Source organism: Garra rufa, chromosome 5 (genome assembly GCF_049309525.1).
Source record: "Garra rufa chromosome 5, GarRuf1.0, whole genome shotgun sequence".
NCBI lineage: Eukaryota > Metazoa > Chordata > Actinopteri > Cypriniformes > Cyprinidae > Garra > Garra rufa.
Window position 1 is genome coordinate 21,749,913 of NC_133365.1, and position 24,240 is coordinate 21,774,152.

General features: G+C 35.2%; 1 protein-coding gene across 1 annotated transcript; it reads right to left on the reverse strand.

The window, feature by feature from the left end:
• Positions 1-8,358: 8,358 nt before the first annotated feature.
• On the reverse strand, positions 8,359-17,727 carry slc14a2 (solute carrier family 14 member 2). The gene is made up of 10 exons (XM_073841126.1): positions 17,190-17,727; positions 17,009-17,080; positions 16,681-16,849; positions 13,425-13,614; positions 13,206-13,334; positions 11,235-11,427; positions 10,155-10,302; positions 9,504-9,638; positions 9,362-9,411; positions 8,359-9,282 (listed from the first exon to the last, which is right to left on the reverse strand). Exons 1-10 carry the CDS (start codon positions 17,211-17,213, stop codon positions 8,935-8,937), a joined length of 1,458 nt encoding a protein of 485 aa, XP_073697227.1. The 5' UTR covers positions 17,214-17,727; the 3' UTR covers positions 8,359-8,934.
• Between the last annotated feature and the right edge of the window lie 6,513 nt (positions 17,728-24,240).

Sequence of the window (24,240 nt, forward strand, 5' to 3'; positions counted from 1 at the left end):
GTCAAAGCTTTGCAGAGATAAAGCGTCAGAATCATTTTGGCGCTGCACGAAAACGGTTTCATCTATCATGAAATCCATAACTTTTTGTCAGCACAATCTGAAGATGATCTGACTCAATTTTGGTGAAAATCGGACCAATGGTCTCGGACGAATTCCAAAAAATAAGTTTTTCACATAAATCAAAATGGCGGACAGGAGGTTTGGCCAACTTGTTGTCAGCATGACCCAAGGAAAACCACTTTCATTACAATAGGCTAATGCAGTCAACAGTTATTAGCATTTTTGAAAATTTCATATTTAATGGTTGATGAATGGTTTATTACTCTTGACCAATAGGTGGCGCTGTTACCAAATTGATGTGGTGTGATCAGTGTGAGGTCACAATGGCACATGCAAAATTTGGTGCAAATATGTCAAAGCTTTGCAGAGATACAGCCTCAGATGCACTTTGGCATCTTTCCAACAAATTCGTTGATGCGCTCCATTTCGTATATTGACATGAACTTCCAACTTTTTGCCAGCATGGTCTGAAGATGATCCCAGTAAAATTTAGTGTAAATCGGACCAATGGTCTAGAAGGAGTTCGAAAAAGTAGTTTTTTTTCTAATCGAATCAAAATAACAGAAAGTTTGGCCAAGTTTGGCATAAATAATATTGATATTTGTGGCATGACCCAAGAAATAGACCTTAGTTTCCTTACAATAGACGAATTTAAACAAAAGCTATTAGCATTTTTAGAAAATTCTGTATAACTTTTGACCAAAAGGTGGTGCTGCCCCAAAACTTTTTGAGACACATACCAAGTTTCGTAGCAATATCCCGATGTGTTCATAAAATATACCATTTTTGTGTCCGCTGACCACTAGTTGGCACTGCGCCAAAACAATGCAGGTAGACTCAGGTCATGCTTATTATAACACACCATGTTTGGTCTCAATACGACAAACAGTTGCAGAGATGTAGCCTCACATCCATTTCTGTGTGCTTTTTGTAGAATTCGTTGGCACGTTATTCAAAAATAGTTTGACTAATCAACTTAAATTCCATAACTTTTTGTCAGCATGGTCTGAAGATGATCTGAGCCAAATTTGGTGAAAATCAGACAAACTGTCTAGGACGAGTTCGAAAAAGTAGGTTTTATGAACTATTAAAAGTAGGAAAAAACTAAACCTTACGATTTTTGAATTTTGAGCTTCATTTAACTCAGCATGACCCAAGGATTCAGAGAAAAAAGAATTTTGATTCTGTGCCTTACTGTTCAAAATGTATTAGCATAAACATGAGTGAAACTCTGAACAAGTGGTGGCGCTACAGAGTTTGAGTTAGAGACTCCAGATTCACTATGGTTAATGTTCAGACTGTCCTTGAGTGGAAGAAATGGAAGAAGAAGAATGACAACAGATACAATAGGTGCATAGGCCCCTAACTAATTACAATGACTGCCGCTATTTTGTCTACACTGGATACAGTATACAGATGCACGTTTGCTTTCTGACACAGTCCACACGCTTGAGTGTGTCGTCAATACAAAATAATCTTGTTTTGAATTACTAAATTAAATTGTAGATTCATTTTGCTCCTGAAATAAATGTATCTTGATGTAAGATGTTTATTTGTGCTGGAAACCATATAAAATTACTATTCATTTTTGCAGTGCCAGTCAAATCTCTGTAATTTCACCTTTTTCTACACTGCTTGCCTAACAGGGCCGTAATTACTGTTACGGATCCTGCTAAATTTCGCTTTATATTTATATACTGGCCACAAGTTCAGCTAGGCAACTTCATTAACGAGCCAGGCGTACACTTTCCCCTGAAGATGACACTCCGTTTGTGGTTTTCAGTGATTTTAGAAACCACTAGCAAACCACAAGTGACTTACTCTCCTGGCCTCAGTTGACCTTTAACAACTGCATGCAATGCAGACAACCAACTTGATCTCATCAACTGGATCTTTTAACTGTCCTACATCTCATCCTGCATCTACCTCAATGTCTAATCTGATCACACCCACATTTAAACATTTAAAATTGGCACTTAAGGTATGGTCACATTTCTGTTCATCATCAAGTTTTCACAGGCGAAATCCAGTCATTTACAGTTGAAATTAAAAGTTTACATACACCTTGCAGAATCTGCAAAATGTTAATTATTTCACCAAAATAAGAGGGATCATAGAAAATGCATGTTATTTTTTAATTAGTACTGACCTGAAAAAGATATTTCACATGAAAGACTTTAACATATAGTCCACAAGAAAAATAATAGTTGACCCTGTTTAAAGGTTTACATACACTTGATTCTTAATACTGTGTTGATTTAGTTGTTGTTGTTGTTTAGTAATAATTGTTCACGAGTCCCTTGTTTGTCCTGAACAGTTAAACTGTCCTTCAGATCCCACCAATTATTTTGTTTTTCAGCATTTTTGTGTATTTAAACCCTTTCCGACAATGACTGTGTGATTTTGAGATCCATCTTTTCACAGGTCAACTGAGGGACTAATATGCAATTATTACAGAAGGTTGAAAAAAATAACTGGAAAAATGTTGCATTAAAAGCCGGGGTTAAATTGTACTTATTTCTTCTGGGGAACATGTTAGTATCTTCTGTAGGTTCTGAAAGTCAGTACTAAATGAAAAAAGTATTATATTTAGGCCCAAAAAAAAAGAGAAAAAATGTACACATCTTCGTTCTGTTCAAAAGTTTACGCCCCCGGCTCTTAATGCATCGTTTTTCCTTCTGAAGCGTCAGTGAGTGTTTGAAACTTCTGTAACAGTTGTCCCTCAGTTGTCCTCAGTGTGAAGAGATGGATCTCAAAATTATACAGTCATTGTTGGAAAGGGTTCAAATACACAAAAATGCTGAAAACCAAAGAATTTGTGGGACCTTTCTAAAGAACAGCGAGCAGTTTAACTGTTCAGGACAAACAAGAGACTCATGTCTTTTATGTGAAATATCTTATTTTTATAAATTCAACTATTATTTCCTCGTGGACTATATGTAAACATCTTTTATGTAAAATATCTTATTCAGGTAAGTACTAAAAGTATTGTGCATAAAGTATTCTGCAAGGAACTGTGTGAAAAAGTCTTTGTTAATCGATAATATCCACCTGTAATTAAAAAAAAAATATTGGTGTTTAAGTACTGCGATCTGGAAACTGCAATGTTTTTGCATTTTGCAAAAATATTTGCAAAGCCATGCATTTCCAGTACTATAGTATTACTGTATTACATTACAGTTTAGAAAAAAGCCAACTTGATAATGGAAATTTCTAGGTTGTACATTAATCTGAGTTATGAATCTGGAATGCAGAACACATTGTCTCATTGTTCATCACATGTCAAAAGTGAGAACTGGCAAGCGAAGATAATGCCAAGATTACCTTGATGACAATCAATGGCCACGTTTCCTCGAGTACAGGAGTTAACTTTTAAAAATTAGGTATGCATTACATATGAAAAATACCAATGCACATGATCATTTTCATTTTTAATATATCTTGAAAATGACAGGTTTTGGACCACTGTTCCATGCAACAACCTTATTTAGGATCTAATTGGTGTGCTTGTTACGTAAGAGCAGCGTATCTGGTAGCTCATGCAAGAGATATCGATCTTCAGATGGGTACTGTTATCTGATGAAGTAAAGCTCTTTTAATATGTGATCCTGGTGCTGCTGTTGACGCCACACAATCAGCATCACATGATGGACTGTGCGGTATGCAGGCTGGGAGTTCAGCATCAGGACATGAGCTCCAGGCGACTGTGATTATGGTGAGGACTTTGAAGGACACTAGAAAGACTCATTTACATAGAAATAAAAAGCCTAGAAAGGCTAATTAAATCAAATATCCTTTTTATTATCTGCAGTAATGTGATCAGCTAGAGGTCTATTTTATTACACAACCAGGCATGCTGGTTAAAGTAATGTATGAAAGAAATCATAATGATCTGTAGAAAATGATCGTGAATTAATTATACACAATGTAATGGTGTGTTATGTAAAAGTACTGTACATGAAAACATTTTGTTTCTACTATATTTTGTGCACAGTATACACACAACTTTAATATAAACAACTTTGTTAACACTGACAACTTTAGTTTTTTTAAGAGGTCACTCAGGGTTTCCACACCGTATGGAATTTGATTTGGTATTTTCCAGGGGCCTCATTTATAAAGACTTGCGTAGAAACCATCCTTGATTTTATCTAAGAACTTTTCTGATTTGATCGTAAGAGCGATTCAGAGAAAACGAACGTACCACGAAATCCATGCGTACGCCAGTCATTCGGTTATAAATCACAAATGATCGTGGAATTGTGTGCAGCTGAATGTTCCGCCGTCGAAACGCCCCTGCTTAATTAATTAACATATAAAATGAGCTCATTCCTAAAGCAAAAACTCTGTGACAATGGCAAGAAAAAAGGAGCGCAAGAAATCAAATTATAGTGAGGCTGAACTATCTGCAATACCAGGGGCCTCATTTATAAAACTTTCTTACGCACTGATTTGATCTTAGAGTGTTCGTACGATCAAATCCACGTCAAAGTACAGATTTATAAAAACCGTCTTTGACGTGGAAAAGTACTTATCTCCACGTCAGATTCCAGCTTGGCGTACGACCGTTTCCTTGTGGTAATGCCTGGTATTGCAGATAGTTCAGCCTCACTATAATTTGATTTCTTGCGCTTCTTTTTACTTGCCATTGTCACAGAGTTTTTGCTTTAGGAATGAGCTCATTTTATATGTTAATTAATTAAGCAGGGGCGTTTCGACGGCGGAACATTCAGCTGCACACAATTCCACGATCATTTGTGATTTATAACCGAATGACTGGCGGACGCATGGATTTGGTGGTACGTTCGTTTCTCTGAATCGCTCTTACGATCAAATCAGAAAAGTTCTTAGATAAAATCAAGGATGGTTTCTACGCAAGTCTTTATAAATGAGGCCCCTGGCATTACCACAAGGAAACGGTCGTACGCCAAGCTGGAATCTGACGTGGAGATAAGTACTTTTCCACGTCAAAGACGGTTTTTATAAATCTGTACTTTGACGTGGATTTGATCGTACGAACACTCTAAGATCAAATCAGTGCGTAAGAAAGTTTTATAAATGAGGCCCCAGGTGTCACAATTGCTTTGTGCTTGGCGAAATTTTAGTTTCACTGCTATGAAATGTACTTTTTATAATTAAAGCAACACAATTTGATGTTTTATAATTAAAACAAACATTCAGATTAAACTTTTCTTCACTCAGGGTTGTTTTTTAATACACGCTTAAAAATAAAAGTTGCTTTAAAAGGTTCATCACAGTGATGCCATATAGAAGAACCATTTTTGGTTCCACAAAGAACCATCTCCTTCTTACCTTTTTTTAATCTGAAGAACCTTCTTTCGCCACACAAGCCCTTTTGTAAAACAGAAAGGTTCTTTAGATGTTAAAGGTTCTTTATGGACCAATTTAGACAAAAAAGGTTCTTCTATGGCATTGTGAAGCATCTTTTTTTTAGTGTGTAGTGTTGTCAAAAGTCAAATTGTAACAGTACCAAGTCAGTTAGATCGTCACCTTAGAATTATAAGGTTCTATATGCATTCTGAGCACTTTCAAGATATTGAGCTTCAAAGTTTTTGCATTCCATAGACTTCTGTAGATAGAACCATTTTTGTTTTCTAAAACAAAGGCCCAAAATGTACACAGCAATAAACATCAAATAAAGTAAATAAGTTGTCAAATAATAAGAATATGTGAATAACTCAATTTGGACAAAAATGTCAGATAGAACCTTATAATTCTAAGGTGACGAGATGTGTTTAAGTGAGAATCCACTAAATACAATTCGAATTGCAGCCGCTTTTATCCAGTTCTGCATGCTCAAGGTAAACATGATCTAAATAAGATATTCGTGCAATGTAGACATCTGAACTGATTATAACGAGAGTTTTTGCCAGGCTGCCAAATGTGTAACTGAATTTAAAATTGTGTCCATTGTCGGTGGTAACCATAACAATACAGTGGTGTGAAAAAGTGTTGGCCCCCTTAATGATTTTTTATTTTTTTGTATGTTTGCAAACAAATTTAAATATTAATCAATTTCTCTAGCCACACCCAGGCCTGATTACTGCCACACATGTTCACAATCAAGGAATCACTTAAATAGGACCTGCCTGACAAAGTGAAGTAGACCAAAAGATCCTCAATAGCTACACATCATGTTGAGATCCAAAGAAATTCAGGAACAAATGAGAAAGAAAGTAATTGAAATCTATCAGTCTGGAAAAGGAAAAGGTTATAAATCCATTTCTAAAGCTTTGGGACTCCAGAGAACAAATGGCAAATGGCAAAAACATGGAACAGTGGTGAACCTTCCCATGTGGCCGGCCGACCAAAATTACCCCAAGAGTGCAGCGATGACTCATCCAAGAGGTCACAAAAGACCCCACAACAACATCCAAAGAACTGCAGGCCTCTCTTGCCTCAGTTAAGGTCAGTGTTCATGACTCCACCATAAGAAAGAGATGAGTTCCAAGACGAAAACCGCTGCTGAGCAAAAAGAACATAAAGGCTCGTCTCAGTTTTTTTGCCAGAACACATCTTGAAGATCCCCAAAACTTTTGGGAAAATACTCTGTGGACTGTAGTAGTGTGATGGTCTGGGGCTGTTTTGCTGCTTCTGGACCTGGAAGACTTGCTGTGATAAATGGAACCATGAATTCTGCTGTCTACCAAAAAATCCTGAAGGACAATGTCCGGCCATCTGTTCGTGACCTCAAACTGAAGCGAACTTGGGTTCTGCAGCAGGACAATGATCCAAAACACACCAGCAAATCCATCTCTGAATGGCAGAAGAAAAACAAAATGAAGACTTTGGAGTGGCCTAGTCAAAGTCTTGACCTGAATCCTATTGAGATGCTGTGGCGTGACCTTAAAAAGGCGGTTCATGCTCAAAAACCCTCTAGTGTGGCTGAATTACAACAATTCTGCCAAGATGGGCCAAAATTCCTGCACAGCGCTGTAGCAGACTCATTGCAAGTTATCGCAAACACTTGATTGCAGTTCTTGCTGCTAAGGGTGGCCCAACCAGATATTAAGTTTAGGGGGCAAACACTTGTTCACACAGGGCCATGTGGGTTTGGATTTTGTTTCTCTTCATAATAAAAAACTTAATTCAAAAACTGCATGTTGTGTTTACTTGTTTATTAATATTTAAATTTGTTTGAATGATCTGACTGAAACATTAAAGTGTGACAAACATGCAAAAAAAATAAAAAATCAGGAAGGGGCCAACACTTTTTCACACCACTGTAGATGTGACAAAAAAATGTGACGCAAAATTGAGCTTGGAGTGTAAATGCAGACTAATAATTAGATAATTGATAACTAATGTATTTATTATTTGTTACATTTTCAAATAGTTCCAGTAGTTTTTACTATGATACCGAGAACCGTGAAATTTTACTGGTATTGGTACAGACTACTGAAATTTTGGTTCTGTTTAATCATTACATGCTAAATAATTTTTTACTATGGAATGCGGTCTGAAAAATCTACAGAGAAGTATGGAATTTTGAAATGAAAAATGTTTAAAAACCCTGGTCACTTATTCATACTCATTTAAATATACAAATATAGCCTAGCAATCAAGGTTTCCTGACATTTCTAACTCTTAATATTCATTACTTAAATATCTGTTGCACATTATGTAATAAAGTTATTATGAAGCAGGGCTGGAAATTAATAAAGGTTTGTTACAAAAATGCCACTAAAATGTGACCTAGGATTGCAAAACCAGTAATAAGTGTCAATAAATAAGTATTTATTTGAATAATAATTCCATTGATGTATGGTTTGTTAGGACAATATATGGCTGAGATACAGCTATTTGAAAATCTGAAAAATCTAAATACTGAGAAAATAGCCTTTAAAGTTGTCCAAATGAAGTTCTTAGCAATGTATATTACTAATCAAAAATTAGTTTTGATATTATTATGATAGGAAACATACAAAATATCTTAATGGAATATGATCTTTACTTAATATTCTAATGATGTTTGGCATAGATGAAAAGTCGATAATTTGACTCATACAATGTATTTTGGCTATCGCTACAAGTATACCTGTGCAATTAAGAAGGTTTTGTGGTCCAAGTTCACAAATGAACAAAATGCCACATAAGTACAAGAGTACAATACATTGTTTAAAGTACAATTAAACAATGTATTACAGCTGTCGCGATTAAAATAGAATGAAACTTCTGACCCTGTTATAAAATGTTACTACATTTCTATTTCAGTGAATCTATAGCCTAATAAAGATTGGTATAATGCTTATATTCTAAAGAGATACACATACAACGTTTATGTTAAAAAATACACATTTATTGGAATATATAAAAGCTAAAAATAAAACACACAGACAGCTTTGTTCATAAAAAACATTGAAATAGTGCAGGCTACCTGTTCAACACAATATAATCTCATTTGTCTGAAAATGAGTTACATCTAGAAAATGAAACGTAAACTGCACCATCAAACAACAATGTCATGATGGAAAACAACAGCAAAAAGTATTTGACATTTTAAATGGACATCATAACTTGTATCTGCATCCCTGCCTGGAAGCTAAAAGTGACAACGACTCACATACTTGAAACGTGACACGTTAATAAGCAATGGTGACAGCTGTATATTAAAACAAAATCCTTTTGCATTCCTATTGCGTGCGTTCTTTTTGTTATTTTGATATTTCTACAGACATCATGTCTGATGTAAAAGTTATATATTATTTTTTAAATAAATAAGGATTTGCAAAATGATGCTTAGTACACTGAGGGCGGTGTTTAAAAAACAGAACAATTTTGCTTAGCTATTTTTGTGTGGCGTTTTCCTTCAGCAAATAAACATCATGTGAACCATTTAAGGGAAATTTATAATTAAGTTAAATTAAGTTCAATTGCCTCTGCATTCCTATCTTGACCATTTTGTGTGGTTTCCTCTTGCGGAACGTCCACAGCACAAACATCAAGATGCTCGTGATCTTTTGTTTCACTCACAGCCATTGTTCCCTCTTTCTTCCGCTGCGTTTCAACATCTTTCTCTTGATTTTTCCTTTGTCTGTCGATCCTCTCCTCTTTCTTCATCTTCCAGAAGTATATCAGGTTTTTCTCAGGATAGGTGACTTTAGCGAGGGGCAGTTTATGAATGTTTTTTATCTCCGTAGTGATCAAAAGAAAAGTGAGGGCAGAGAGACAAAAGGGCCAGGTGCATGATGGGAGTCCAAACTGTTGAAATACCATGTAAAAACCATTTAAAATCACATACATTTTTGTGTATTTCATGTTCTGAGTTTATGATACCTACAGTGGACATCACATTTGCGATTGCCGAGCCGAGATAGGCACAGAAGAATGCTACGGGAAAACAAGTGATTTGATTATAACAGTGTAATGATATAGGAAATTGTTATTACATAATCAGGAAATGCAGAATAGTTTCCACTTACCACAGGCCACAGCCAGAAGATGTGTCTGCCATGTGAGAGCGTAGAACATCCCACCAATGGCAATGCAGGCCAAAACACAGTTATAACCCCACAGACCGAAGTAGATGTTCTGGAAAGGCGCAGCAAGAGCAAGACCTAGAAATCAAAGTAAAGGTGACTTAAAGGATTAGCTCACTTCCAGAATGAAAAGTCTCACCCCCATGTCATCCAAGATGTTCATGTCTTTCTGTCTTCAGTCGAAAATAAATTTTTTTTGAGGAAAACATTCTAGGATTTTTCTCCATATAGTGGACTTCAATGGGAGACAACGAGTTGGAGGTCCAAATTGCAGTTTCTCTACAGAATTTTTTTTTTGTGTGGATTATTTATTTATTTATTTTTAGAAAATGGTTGATTGTTTTACTGGATAAGACCATTATTACTCATATGGAATCGTGTAGAGCCCTTTGAAGCTACATTGAAACTGCAATTGTAACCTTCAACCCATTGATCCCCATTGAAGTCCACTATATTAAAGAAAATCCTGGAATGTTTTCCTCAAAAAATTGTATTTCTTTTTGACTAAAGAAAGAAAGACATGAACATCTTGGATGATCTTCTTGGCTGAAGATATTTAAAATTACATATTTAAATACACTTGCGATCTCTTACCTGACACCATACCAACTGCTGATCCAATAGTTGCATGTGCAAATGTTATGGGTGAGGAGATGAACAATGCTATCATGAATATTCCTCCTGTCCAAGGATTGTCACACCCATAAACCTGCCCAATACCCACAGGGATTGAGCAGAAGAGCTGTAAAGAAAAAGAAAATGGTCAAATGTTTGAAATAATAATGATTACAGCCCTAAATTAGAATGTTTTCTGAAGGATCATGTGACGCTGACAACTGGAGTAATGATGCTGAAAATTCAGCTTTGGAATAAATCACATTAATATCTATATTTCAATAGACACAATTGTAATAATATTTCACAATGTTACTGTTTTTACTGTTTTTTTATTAAATAAATGCAGACTTGGTAAGCATAAGTGACTTTTTTTAATAACTTTAATATAATAAACTTTTATGAGATTTAACTCCCCTTATATGACTTTAAACTCGGTGACATTCAATTTGAGCAGAACATTTTGAATTTCCTGTTAGATTGATTTTCATAGTGTCAGTTACAGTATCTCCTGACGCCAATCTAGAAGATTCCTAAACGGAACTGTTGCATAATGCATTTTCTTGTTTAGGGGAAGTGGCTGCTTATCAAGATGCAAATTTTCAAACAGCTTTCCCTTCTAAAATGTTTCAGTTTGGCCTTATTTGTAACCCTGGGCCACAAAAGCAGTCATATGGGTCAATTTTTTGAAATTGAGATGTATGCATCATCTGAAAGTTGGCTAAATAAGCTTTCAATTGATGTATGGTATGTTGTTAGGAAAGGGCAATATTTGCCGATATGCAACTATTTGAAATTCTGGAATCTGAGGGTGCAAAAAAATCTAAATACTGAGAAAATTGCCTTTAAAGTAGTCCAAATGAAGTTCTTAGCAATGCATATTACTATCAAAAATTTGTTTTTTATATATTTATGTTATGAAACTTACAAAATATCTTCATGGAACATGATCTTTATTTAATATCCCAATGATTTTTGGCATAAAAGAAAAATTGATCATTTTGCTACTTATGACTGGTTTTGTGGTCAAGGGTCACATTTTAGCTTGCTAGCCCTTACCTTAGAATAATCCAGGTCAGACCATGTCAAGTTATGCATGGATCTGCTTGGCTGGAAGAGAACCTGAGGGAAGTGGTGATTGTAGTGGCCTGTAGCCACCATATGGAGACACACTAATATGTTAAACGGCAGGGTGAAAACAGGCAGGTCCCACCGACTGTTGATGGAAGCCAAGGCACTGGACACTATGGGACTGGAGAAAACAACACTATTAGGATTATATAATTCAGCAGTGAGCGTAAATTAGTGGTGCATAAAGGGAAAAATAATTTAAATAATAAATTGCTAAATTAATAGGAAATATGAGTAGAGGAATGAGGATGTAATGCTTCAAATGCTTTTTTTGGAGGTGTGAAAGGGTGTGTGTCCAATCAGATTCATGCCTGCTAGGCAGATGACTCATTTGCATAACACCAAACTATGCAAAGTAAAAGATATATTGCAAAAAATTTTGAATGACATTTTGGTTTACTTTCATATGATGAACCATTTTGGTATACTGTGTTGGATCACCAGTAGATCGAATGCAAAAGACTTAAGTTAGTCTAAAGTAAAAAGCAAAACCGATTGAGAACAACGGGCCTAGACTAGCAAAAAAAAAAATCATCACTGAACTGTGAAATATGCCTACTGTAAAATGCCAACCAGCATGACTAACTAATATTTCTGTAAACACAATCAGATCTTCAAATCATTTTGTCCATACATAACCCCACGAGGAAAAAAAGCTGCACATTCCTTTTCATGTGACAGAACTTAAGTGAATCAATCATATGACAGTCTTTGACTGATGGAACATTCCATGCGAGCATGTCGCAGTTTTAAAGAATCAAAATTCCTATGTTGTAATGGCAGCAGCTATTTGCATAAGTGCAACCAGGGAGTGACGCCATTTACTAGTGCTGTCAATTGATTAATAACTAATGAATCACACTTTTTGTGTGCTTAATCCCACCTAATATTAAAGTTTTTAATTATAATTTTATATTGCAATAATTTCACAAATCTTCAAATGAATGTAGAAACAACATAAAGAAAGTATATTTTTAATATTTGTTTAATTCCATCTGTTTTATGATTGAAGGCAAGTATCACTGATACCAGCTGATGTCTCTATGATTTTCCCCCCTAATATTTAACCATTGACTATAGCCATTCAACATTACAGAATAATTGAGAGGAGCTATCAATTTTAACATTTATTAGACTTTCAAAAATAACTACTTAAATTTAAGTGAACTTAAAACAATCATAACATACACCCATTATAATCAATGTCATACAGCTACCCGTGCCCTTCAGCAAGAAAATATAGCCTAATTTAATAAAGTTATCAAACACTAAATTCTAAAGTTAAAGCTTAAAACTACAGAAATTACTGATTACAGGCACCTTTTTGGTTTTGATGCATTGTGTGAGTGTTTGAACCTATAATAATAGTTACACTGAGTCCCTCAGTTGTCCTCAGTGTGAAAAGATTTATCTCAAAATCATACAGTCATTGCTGGAAAGGGTTCAAATACACAAAAATGCTGAAAAACCTAAGAATTTGTGGGACCTTAAGGATTTTTTGAAGAACAGCAGGCAGTTTAAGGACAAACAAGGGACTCATGAACAACTATCACTAAACAAAACAAAAAAACAGCTGTAGGTAACAACACTGTGTTAAGAATCATATGTATGTAAACTTTGGAACGGGGTAATTTTTTATAAATTCAACTATTATTTTCTCTTGTGGATGCTAGAAGTCATTGCTACATGATTTACCATCTACGCCACTGGAGCTGTTATTCAGCAGGCTTCTTTTGTAGTGTTTTCTAGCCCTATCACACATTAGTGGGTGGAGTTAGTGTAAACTGGGGAGAAAAAATCTTATTGTGTGATTCAGCCTTTAGTTAATTCCTTTATTGAAACAAATCCAAATTAGTATGAACCAAGAAAATGAACTGAAGAACCAAGAGATGAACTCACCATGCCATTGACATGAAAATGTTGGGAAGAAGCAGCCACCAATACCAATCCCCTGCATTCGAGAAAACCGCCATCAGGAGACCAACCAAGATGCCGTTATATCCATACAGGCCGTTTGTGATTGCACCTCTGAGAGAAAAAATACAGTACAACACTGAGACTTTGCTCAAACATTTAGAGCATCAAATGAAAATGCACTATAGATCACCACCTAAATACCTGTTCTGACCAAGGATGAGGGCCGAAATCGTAGCAAACAAAGTCCCAACAAAACCATTGAGTGCCCACCATTGGTTCTGCAGAATCAGCCCAGCAAAGATGATCAGGCCACTGAGAGGATTGTTCACAAACATCACCTGAGCAGCTCCCCGCAGCACCCAGTCCAAAATCTGAAGCAGGATAAATTGCCCTGAACCGGGTAAACAAGTGAAAGAACATGATCGGTACAAAGAAAATCTCCATAGAGGTTTGCACAGACGTTCGAAAACAAAACTGTATTTACATTACGAAATAATGGTGCTGCTACTACACTACTGCTGCTAATCTGAATATCTATTGGTGTGTTTTGTAATTATCACAGGTCATTAAAAAAGATCACACTACAAGTCAAAAGTTTGCATAATAATCTGCAAAACAACACTGACCCGAATAAGATATTTCATATAAAAGATTTTTACATATTGTCCACAAGAGAAAATAAGTTGAATTTATAAAAATGACCCTGTTCAAAAGTTTACATACACTTGATTCTTAATACTGTGTTGTTACCTGAATGATCCACAGCTGTGTTTTTTTTTTTGGTTTAGTGATAGTTGTTCATGAGTCCCTTGCTTGTTCTGAACAACTAAACTTCAGGTCCCACAGAGTCTTTGGTTTTTCAGCATTTTTGTGTATTTGAACCCTTTCCAACAATGACAGTATGATTTTGAGATCCATCTTTTCACACTGAGGACAACTGAGGGACTCACATTACAGAAGGTTCAAATGGTCACTGATGCTTCATAAGGCAGCACAATGCATTAAGAACTGGGGGGTGAAAACTTTTGAACAGAATAAAGATGTGTACATTTTTCTTATTTTGCTTAAATGTCATATTTTTGTTTCATTTAGTAGTGGCCTTCAGAAGCTACAGAAGATGCTTACATGTTTCCCAGAAGACAAAATGAGTTAAAATTAAATTACCCTGATCTTACCCTGAACCCCCGGCTCTTAATGCATTATGTTTCCTTTTGAAGCATTAGTGAGCATTTGAACCTTCTGTAATAGTTGTATAAGAGTCCCTCGGTTGTCCTCAGTGTGAAAAGATGGATCTCAAAATCATACAGCCATTGTTGGAAAGGGTTCAAATACACTAAAATGCAGAAACACCAAATAATTGGTGGGACCTAAAGGATTTTTCTGAAGAACAGCAGGCAGTTTAATTGTTCAGGACAAACAAGGGACTCATGAACAACTATCACTATACAAAAAAACTAGGGCCGGGACTTTAACGCGTTAATTTAGATTAATTAATTACACAAAAATAACGCGTTAATTTTTTTTTAACGCATTTTAGTCGCACGAGATGAGTTTCAGCGGCGGACCGATTATACTGAAGCACCAACTAGGGTTTAGACAAAGGAATGCGCATATCACCGCAGCACATCGAGCCTCATGTATCACCTCAATGCTTTTACAGAAGGTCTACCTACCTATAGGGTACCTGAATTTCTGAAATGTAGGCTAGTATATTTCTAAATATCCCAGTGTTTCCCCTACCATTATCTTAGGGGGGCGCGTTTACAATGTCTCCTCCAAGAAAACACGGACCGCGGACTCCATTCATAAAAAACGAATTTACTATAGCGCGGAATGCCACGTAAATTCGTCGATTTTTGGATTAATAGATCAAAAGTTGGTCTGTCACTTAATTCAAATCGCAATATGGACTAGTGTCTGTGAAAACTGAAATGCAAAAAGACCGTTTTAATATGAATCCTGCATGTACGTTTGCCTCTGGCAGAGACGCGTTTTTTTACACTGCACGCGTGATGCTCCCGTTAATTTTTGGCATTTGCATCTCACATGAACAGATAGACTCAATCTCCAAAGCTACTGTCAGTGTCACTTTACCGTTTCATTTGAGAAAACTAGCATCATATCATACTTTACACACAGAAACTTCACGGCAACCTGTCAAAATAAAAGTACGGTTTAACATGAAACAGAACAATATTCCTATTTAAATAATTGACAAAAAACAATATATATGATAAAAAATAAATATAACAACAAGATTAACCACTTAATTGTAGAAAAAAATACTATGATTATTATTATTTATTGATTTTAACAGCAAACCTCTGTTTGTTTGCCAAAAATTAAAAAGGTTTATTTTTCATTTGATTAAAAATAAATGTTTATGCTTTCATTTGATTATGAGAAAAATTAAAACACAAGAATTTATATATAAAAAAAAAAAAAAAAATAGCAAAAGATTGTAAAGCTCTATTGTTCAAAATGTTAAAATAGAGAGTTTTGGATTTATTTTTTCACTGAAATAAATGTTTTCGTTATGGGAAACGCTGTATCCTATTGCTACACTTAATGGCAATATTGCACTGGTCTGTTGGACTTGGTTGAACAAAAATAAACATTATTTTGTTGCTTAAGTTTATGTGTTCAGTCATTATTCAGTGGTATACTAAAAATCCATATGAAAAAACTTACTTCTCATTGTTCTCAGGTCAAATATTTATATGCGATTAAAGTGCGATTAATTTCGATTAATTAATTACAAAGCCTCTAATTAATTAGATTAATTTTTTTAATCGAGTCCCAGCCCTAAAAAAAACACACAGCTGTGGATCATTCAGGTAACAACACAGTATTAAGAATTGTATGTAAACTTTTGAACAGGGTCATTTTTACAAATTCAACTATATCTATAAAATATGTCTTTTATGTGAAATATCTTATTCAGGTCAGTACTAAATAAAAAATAACATGCATTTTGTATGAGCCCTCTTATTTTGGTAATATAATTAACATTTTGCAGATTCTGCAAGGTGCATGTAAAAGTTTGACTTCAACTGTATATTTCAACAGACTGCATATATTAATTTTAGTAAGAGAGATTGTTTTTTTCAGTTGGGTGTGGATCACTCATTATCCAGCTTCCTAAAGACTAAGTATCAGTATGTAGACTAAAAGAAGTGGTGAGTAAATCAACTAACTGAGCAACTAACAGATTTCCACTGGTTTACAAGTACAAGAACAGTTTTAGAAAGACACAAGTGTCGATGTCTGTTGTTGTTTTTTTGTAGTGAAAGAAACAGTAATGTTCAGCTGGGTTATAGAACAAGGCTTTTCCCTACTTGATTACCTCATTTTTTATTTTATACTCTCCTACTAACTATTCACTGCTAAATCAATGCTCTTGTTTTAACTTTTCTAAATTCTCTTCTTTACAGTCTAATCTAGCTTACTTCTGTACCTTTCATCCATTCTCCGAAAGCAGCCATGTCTCCAGCGATGTATGAGACCCATTTCAGGAGCTTTTCTTTAAACTTCTGATGTGAATTTGGCCTCTCGGGTCCCTGCGGCTGCTGTTTCTTCTGCTCTGTAGTTTCACCGACTGGATTTGCCATGAGTGGTTGCAGCTCCTGTAAATGTTCACAGGCTTCATTGGTATAATAACAGTAGTGAGCAAAAACAGGCTTAGGATTGATGTTCTTTGCAGGGGGTGTTTACATCCCTCTGGAGAAATCAGGACCGGATTTTCCTTTTTTTTTTTTCAAAGACAAAAACAGGAAACATCTCACCTTTGTGTTCTGAGCGCTGGGATACTGTGAAGTCGAAGTTCTGCAGAGATGTATGACATTCAGTGGGACACCCTTCAAATAAAGAGTTAAATACTATATATTACATTTAATTAGGCATGTTTAGATACCACCATAAATTTGACTGATACTAAGACTTTGAGAGAGAAAAGAGCAGATGTACCTTAGTGTGTTGTGTTCCAGGCATATATGAGGCCAGTTATAGAAGCAAAGAGATCCATAAAGTCGCAGCTCTGATGGTTTTATAGTGTTGGGCTGCATAGGTTGCTCCACCTCTATTCATGCAGCGCTGATGCAAAAGAGTGATAAAGCTTCCTCTCATTCCCTCTGCATTCCTTTGACATACAGCTTGGTCCTTTCGGAGTTGCTTGAGCAGGTTTCTGTCACTAATTTAGCTGATACTTTTCTGTTTCTGAATAACTAAAACAAAGTTCAAAAAGCTGTTCACACGAATATGGATTAACTCTAGTACTTGAGGCAAATCCCAGTTTGCCAATCAGCTGAGTCGAAAAAACAAAAGGGCCTTTGTTGTTCAGACAACTACTGGCAGTTTTGTTGACAAGTGAATTTGTGAGATGTGACTGTGTCAAACAGGAGACCTGCAGGACAGCTGTCTTCACATTTGAGGTATTCTAGATTATTTTTTATATATATATATATATATTTGAAAGTAATCCCTTATGCTCACCAACTCTGCATTTATTTGATCAAAATACAGTGAAACACTTCTATTTAGGTTTATTATTACAATTCAAAATGACGGTTTTTAATAATTTAAAATGTAATTTGTAAATATTTTATTTATTTATTTATTTATTTATTTATTTATTTATTTATTTTTATTGCCAACAAATATACTATTTACAGGTGATACATCAAAGGCCAACAAAACATACATGACTGTAAACATGATTTTTGTGTGCATGTGAGTGTGCGTGTAAGTGGTAATTATAACTGTGTCGAGGTTGGAACACAAGGGAACATGTAGATAAGTACCACAGACATAATAATAATAAAAAATAATAAAAATGATGATAGTAGTATTAACAAAAATTGGAGGATGGAGGGTGTGAATGGTACTCAGGGGTCAGGGTGAGGAAGATGATAAATGGCAGTAATAATAATATTAATAATAATAGTATTGATAATAATAATAATAATAATAACATTTTAAATGAACTACTTTAATCAAGAATGAGGGGAGGTTTGAGGATCAAGAAGAGGGCAATTCTATTAATATAGTAATTTAGTAATATATAGGATATATAAATAGAATATCTATAAAATAAAATAAGGTATTCCTTATTATTATAAATATATATATATATACATATACATATATACACACACACATATATATATATATATATATATATACATACACACATACATACATATATATATATATACATATATATATATATATATATATATATATATATATATATATATATACACACATATACATACACTACAAAAAAAAAAAAAAAAAAAAAAACACTATTGAGTTATTACACAGCTGCCCAGTTAATCCCCTGCTCACGTCACCCGGACGGCCATCTAGTAGAGGTGCCGTGGAGGCACAGGGCCCTAACTCCCACCCCCGGGCCACCACGCACACATGTCCAGCTTACCCTATTTGTTTGTACTTTTATTTTTTAATATTTAACCCTTTTTATTTGTGATAGATGAATGTTCAACTAATGTGAGATGCATTAAAAGAAAAGTGTGACGTGCAGCGTGGGACTATCCCTGTGCAGTCACACTTACCCTATGTGTAATTTTTTTTTTTTTTTTTTTTTCTTCATGATGTATATGTATGTGTATGTCAACTAATGTATAAAGCATTAAAAAGCCAGACATGTAGTGCTAATCAGTGGCAATAAACTCAGGGTAATCTGAAGGTAAATTATTGTGATTATTATTAATAAGTTATTATTTATAATTTTATGTCATTTTAAGATTTCCTGTGATGGCAAAGCTGAATTTTCAGCAGCCATTAGAAATTTTCAGAAATCATTCTAATATGCTGATTTGCTGCTCAAGAAAAAAAAAATTATTGTTTAATATAACTATTTTGTGACAATGTACAAGTCTTTACTGACTTTATTGCTCAATAGAAGTATTAATTTCTAAAAATAAATAAAAAAACAAAATCTTACTTACCACCAGTCTTTTGAACAGTAGTGTATCTGACTCCTTAAGTGCTATATCTGAAACACATCTGATACTGATTTGATCCAAGTTTTAGTGATGGCCAGTGTTTTAAATGCGGTCAGTGTCTTTTGCTGGAATCAATAGTGGGCAGGTAAGTATTCACTACTCATCTGTGGAATGTGAAAACACAATAAGTTTAAACAACAGGCAGGTTTCTTGAAATGGCCTTTATAAAAGTTGGGGCATTTACTAGCAAACACAGCTATTATATTTAAAATTAGGGATAGCTAAATTTAAAAAGCTTCCTATTGTTTATTTTTCTATTGACATTTTGCCACTAACAGTTCTCTCATATTATTTGACATTCAGCTAGATTTTTCAATAACGGCCCTGCTGAAAAAAACAATTTAAACCAGCCTAGATTGGCTGGTTTAAGATGGAAGTAGCTGGTTTTAGCTGGTCTCCCAGCCTGGCCAGGCTGGTCAGGCTGGTTTTAGCTGGTGGTTTTCCAGCCTAACCAGCTAAGACCAGCCTGGACAGCCTGGGAAAGTGGCCAAAACCCTTCTAAAACCAGCCTGCTGACCAGCTATGACCAGCTAAATCCAGGCTGGTTCACCAGCTAAAACCAACCTAGGTCCAACACAGACTATAGGCCGGTTTTAGCTGTATTTTTTTTCAGCAGGGGGATTAGTTCACTAACAATTTCCTGATAATTTACTCACCCCTATATCATCCAAGATGTATTTCTTTCTTCAGTTAAAAAGTAATTAAGGATTTTGAGGAAAACATTCCAGGATTTTTCTCTAAATAAGGCTTCAATGGGAATCAATGGGTTGAATTGCAGTTTCAAGGTAGCTTCAAAGGGCTCTACTACGCAGGGGCGGACTCGGGTGGATTGGCCAACGGGAGCACCGGGAACGTTCCCGATGGCCTGGCAGCCTATTTGGCCCGCTGCCCTACATTTTTTGTACTTAAAAAAAAATAAAATAAAATAAAATAAAAAATAATGTTGTTTATTTTATTGCCGGTAGAATGTCTTATTTCTGCCATCGGTTAGTCTTGACTGGCAACGAATCCTCGCGCACGCTCCGCGCATCCGCCATCCGCCAGTCCGCCCAAACGATGTGAGACTCGACAAAGGAGTGGAAGATCCCTGGTGGAACCGGGAGGCAAAACTGTCCTGTTCAGGATTTCAAGTGCAGGCCAGTTACATCTGTAAATAGACTATTGTAGTTTTGTCTTTGTTTACTTAGTTAAGCATTGAACTGCTAGCAAATGTTAGCAGTAGCAGTCAATTACTGCAAAATCAACAAAAGGACATAATTAGATGGAATTTAGCAGACGAATATTAACAACAACACAACCCTTATGAAAATTAACCATGGTTTTACGAAAAATAAAATCAAAAACTATAGTTAATATGTTAATCTGCCAAAAAACATGGTTACTTTTACCATAGACCTATTAATACAATGGTTAATTTTCCTTAGGACAAAACATGACCCATGATAATGCAGTTTTAAATTTTTTCTATAAAGTTATTCAAGATGTAGCTATTATTGCACTAATTTTGATATTTAGGCAAGATAAAACAATAACACATGGTCCTAATGTAATACTTTTTTTTTTTTTTTCAGAAAAATCTATGTATATACTATGTGCAAGCAAAATACAATGAGGTGGTTGTTTTGCATCGAGGTGGAGATGTGTTGATGAAAAAGTGACAGTAAACATACACATGAGAGACAGAGAGATGTCAGGTAACATCAAGTTAAAGAGATAACTTTTCATTATTTTGCACAGCCAGATTTTTTGTGATAATGATGATGGCCATAAATATTGTTGTCTGTGGTTTCAAAATTTGCTGTGGGTTTTAAACATCATGTATCATGCAAGACATTTTAAGTACAAGTGAAGTGTGTTTATATTATATTGTAAACCAGGCCTATTGATATTGCATATGATGGATTCATTCCATTCATTAAATTTATTTGTTTACATTTATTCAGATCATCTTAAAATCTTAACTCAGATTTACTGTAGTTTCACTGAAAAACAGGATGAGGAATTGCTCAATGGTATTTGCTTTTGTAAATAAATGTTGAAGTCGTAGCACACTTGTCTAGCTAAATGTTGCATAAATCTAAACAGTCACAGCAGGAAATACAAATGTGTGACAAAAACATTAATAGTAAACTGAGAAAAAAGGATCTACCTGATTTCCCTTCAGTCGTGTTGTGACAAATCAAACTGTTAGCATAGCACTCTCAGCCAGCATGTGATAGGACTTTCTATTTTTGCCACGATCTCAGATGGTCAAACAGATGTTTTACTGAGACTGTTGTGCAACATTTATCTCATTCACTAAAAATGTACAAAACATTTGTCTGATTTTAGTCATTCACTTTTCATTCAGTAATTCTTTCCACTAGGACAATGTGTTCACTGATCTATGCTAGTATACACTTCTAAGATTACATACTTTATTTGTTTTCTATATTTTCTAAATAATGTTATTTATTTGTATTTATTTTCAGTATTTATTTTTAAGTAGGCCATTAAAAAAGCAGAGACTATTTGCATTAAAGGGATAGTTCACCCAAAAATTTAAATTGGATGTTTATCTGCTTACCCCCAGGGCATCCAAGATGTCGGTGACTTTGTTTCTTCAGTAGAACACAAACAAAGATTTTTAATTCAAACCGTTGCAGTCTGTCACTCATATAATGGCAGTCAATGGGCACCAATGGGCAAGCTAAATAATGATATAAATACTATTCAGTTTCTTGCACAGACCGATCGTTTTGTGTCTTAACACCTCAATGTATCGTCACGAGGCACAGGGTTTAATTTGGTTGTTTGGTTACATCTTCCAGATGTAAATGCAGACGTCAAATAGACGTAATGATGGATTTGTGTATTACAAATACACCAATTTTCATAATTGCGGATTACTAGTGCATTATTGTGATGTTTTTATCAGTAGTTCGGACTCTAATTCTGACGGCACCCATTCACTGCAGAGGATCCACTGGTAAGCAAATGATTTATTGCAATATTCTCCAATGATGAAAAAACAAATCTATCTACAGACTATTTCTTTAATTATTATTGTAATGTTATGTAATTTTGGGTGGAGCTATGGTGTAAAAAACTTTTGCTAACAAGACTATTTACACTATGCAAATAGAAACTCTGATTAAGAAAACATGATAGGGTCCGCACTGATAGCCTTGTGGGCAGGGTATGTAGCCCTAGTAATTCTGAATTATCACACCACTCTCCCAGTTCGCTTCCGGTCTCCTCTATAATGTCTTATAATAATAAAGGCAAAACACCAAAAGTTTACATACACCTTGCAGAATCTGCAAAATGTTAATTATTTCACCAAAATAATCTGTTCTTCAGAAAAATCCTTCAGGTCCCACAAATTCTTTGTTTTTGTTTTTCAGAATTTTTGTGTATATGAACCCTTTCCAACAATTACTATATGATTTTGAGATCCATCTTTTCACAATAAGGACAACTGAGGCACTCATATGCAACTATTACAAAAGGTTCAAACACTCACTGATGCACCAGAAGGAAAACGAAGCATTAAGAGCCAGGGGGTGAAAACTTTTGAACAGAATGAAGATGTGTACATTTTTCTTATTTTGCCTAAATATATATATTTTTTCATTTAGTACTGCCCTTCAGAAGCTACAGAAGACACTTACATTTTCCCTAGAAGACAAAATAAGTTAAATTGACCCTGATCTTCAAAAGATTTCAAAAGTGTTCACCCCAGCTCTTAATGCATTGTTTTCTTCTGAAGCATCAGTGAGCGTTTGAACCTTCTGTAATAGTTGCATTTAAGTCGCTCAGTTGTCCTCACTGTGAAAAGATGGATCTCAAAATCTGCTAGAAGCTGCACTGTAGTCATTTTATCCACAGTTGGCTATTTACGACAATTTCAAGAAAAACTAAAACAAAACATTCAAGCTGAGGAGAAAGGAGTACAGGCACATTTACCTGTTGAGAACAGGCCTAGAGTACATTTTTCCATCTTTAAATGACTGTTCCTTCTATTTTTATTCTCTATGTTCCCTGTTACCAAGACATAACAGCGATGATTGTAGAAAAATAAATGGTCACAAACAAATTACTCGCATAATGAGAGATCTTCAAGTGCCCTTGGCAATGTTCTCTCTCTTTCTCTCTATGGGATGAATCACAACTGTAATAAAAATCCACTGCAATTACTGTTGTTTCTCGTACCTGTGGGAATGAAGACCGCCAGTATCCTATGAAAAAAAGCAGGATGTAGGCTTGCTGAATTATCATTGCCAAATGTTTGACTGAATTAATGGTAAAGTTGTTTTCATTTCCTCCTTAAAACAAGATGCACAGCTCCACCTCCAGGCAGGACACATGAATGACCTCTCAAAGGGAATCTGCAGCCACTGAACACAGGAGGGCAGAAGAGGTACACTTTTAATGCTATGATCAAGCTTGTGAAGTATGTTTGTGTTACCATGTCTAAAGCTACATAAGTACATGAATGTTTTTCAAAAAAAGAACGCTAATTTCATTACCATCCTCTTTGGAAGGAAGATCCACCTTGCTTTATGTTTCTCCAAAGCTGACGGTTAATGCATTTCTTGAATTTAAGGCAAAAGAAGAGTATTAAAACAGATTGTCCTGCTTACAAATGTCTATTCAGTGAGTTACATATGTACAGACCTGTAGTCCCACATCAGCGATGCCTCAGGAGAGCAGCACCACAAGACCATTCATCTCTGCATCTGTGTATTATTTTAATCCAGCTAAAGTCAATTGAACTTGATACATCATGACACTCAATAACAGGAATGCAAGTTTTCATTTTTTAAGAGAGGGTTTTGGCAGGCAACGTGATGAGATTTCCATATGGAAGTCCAGCTTTAAGAGCAAATGCGATATTCTGTCCAAACAATAGGAGATTGTGGTTCATTCATAATTAACTTAACTTGCTTGTCATTTTTTAATCATGCAGTGGACGTCAACCAATCAAATCTTTCACATGTCTGACTCAT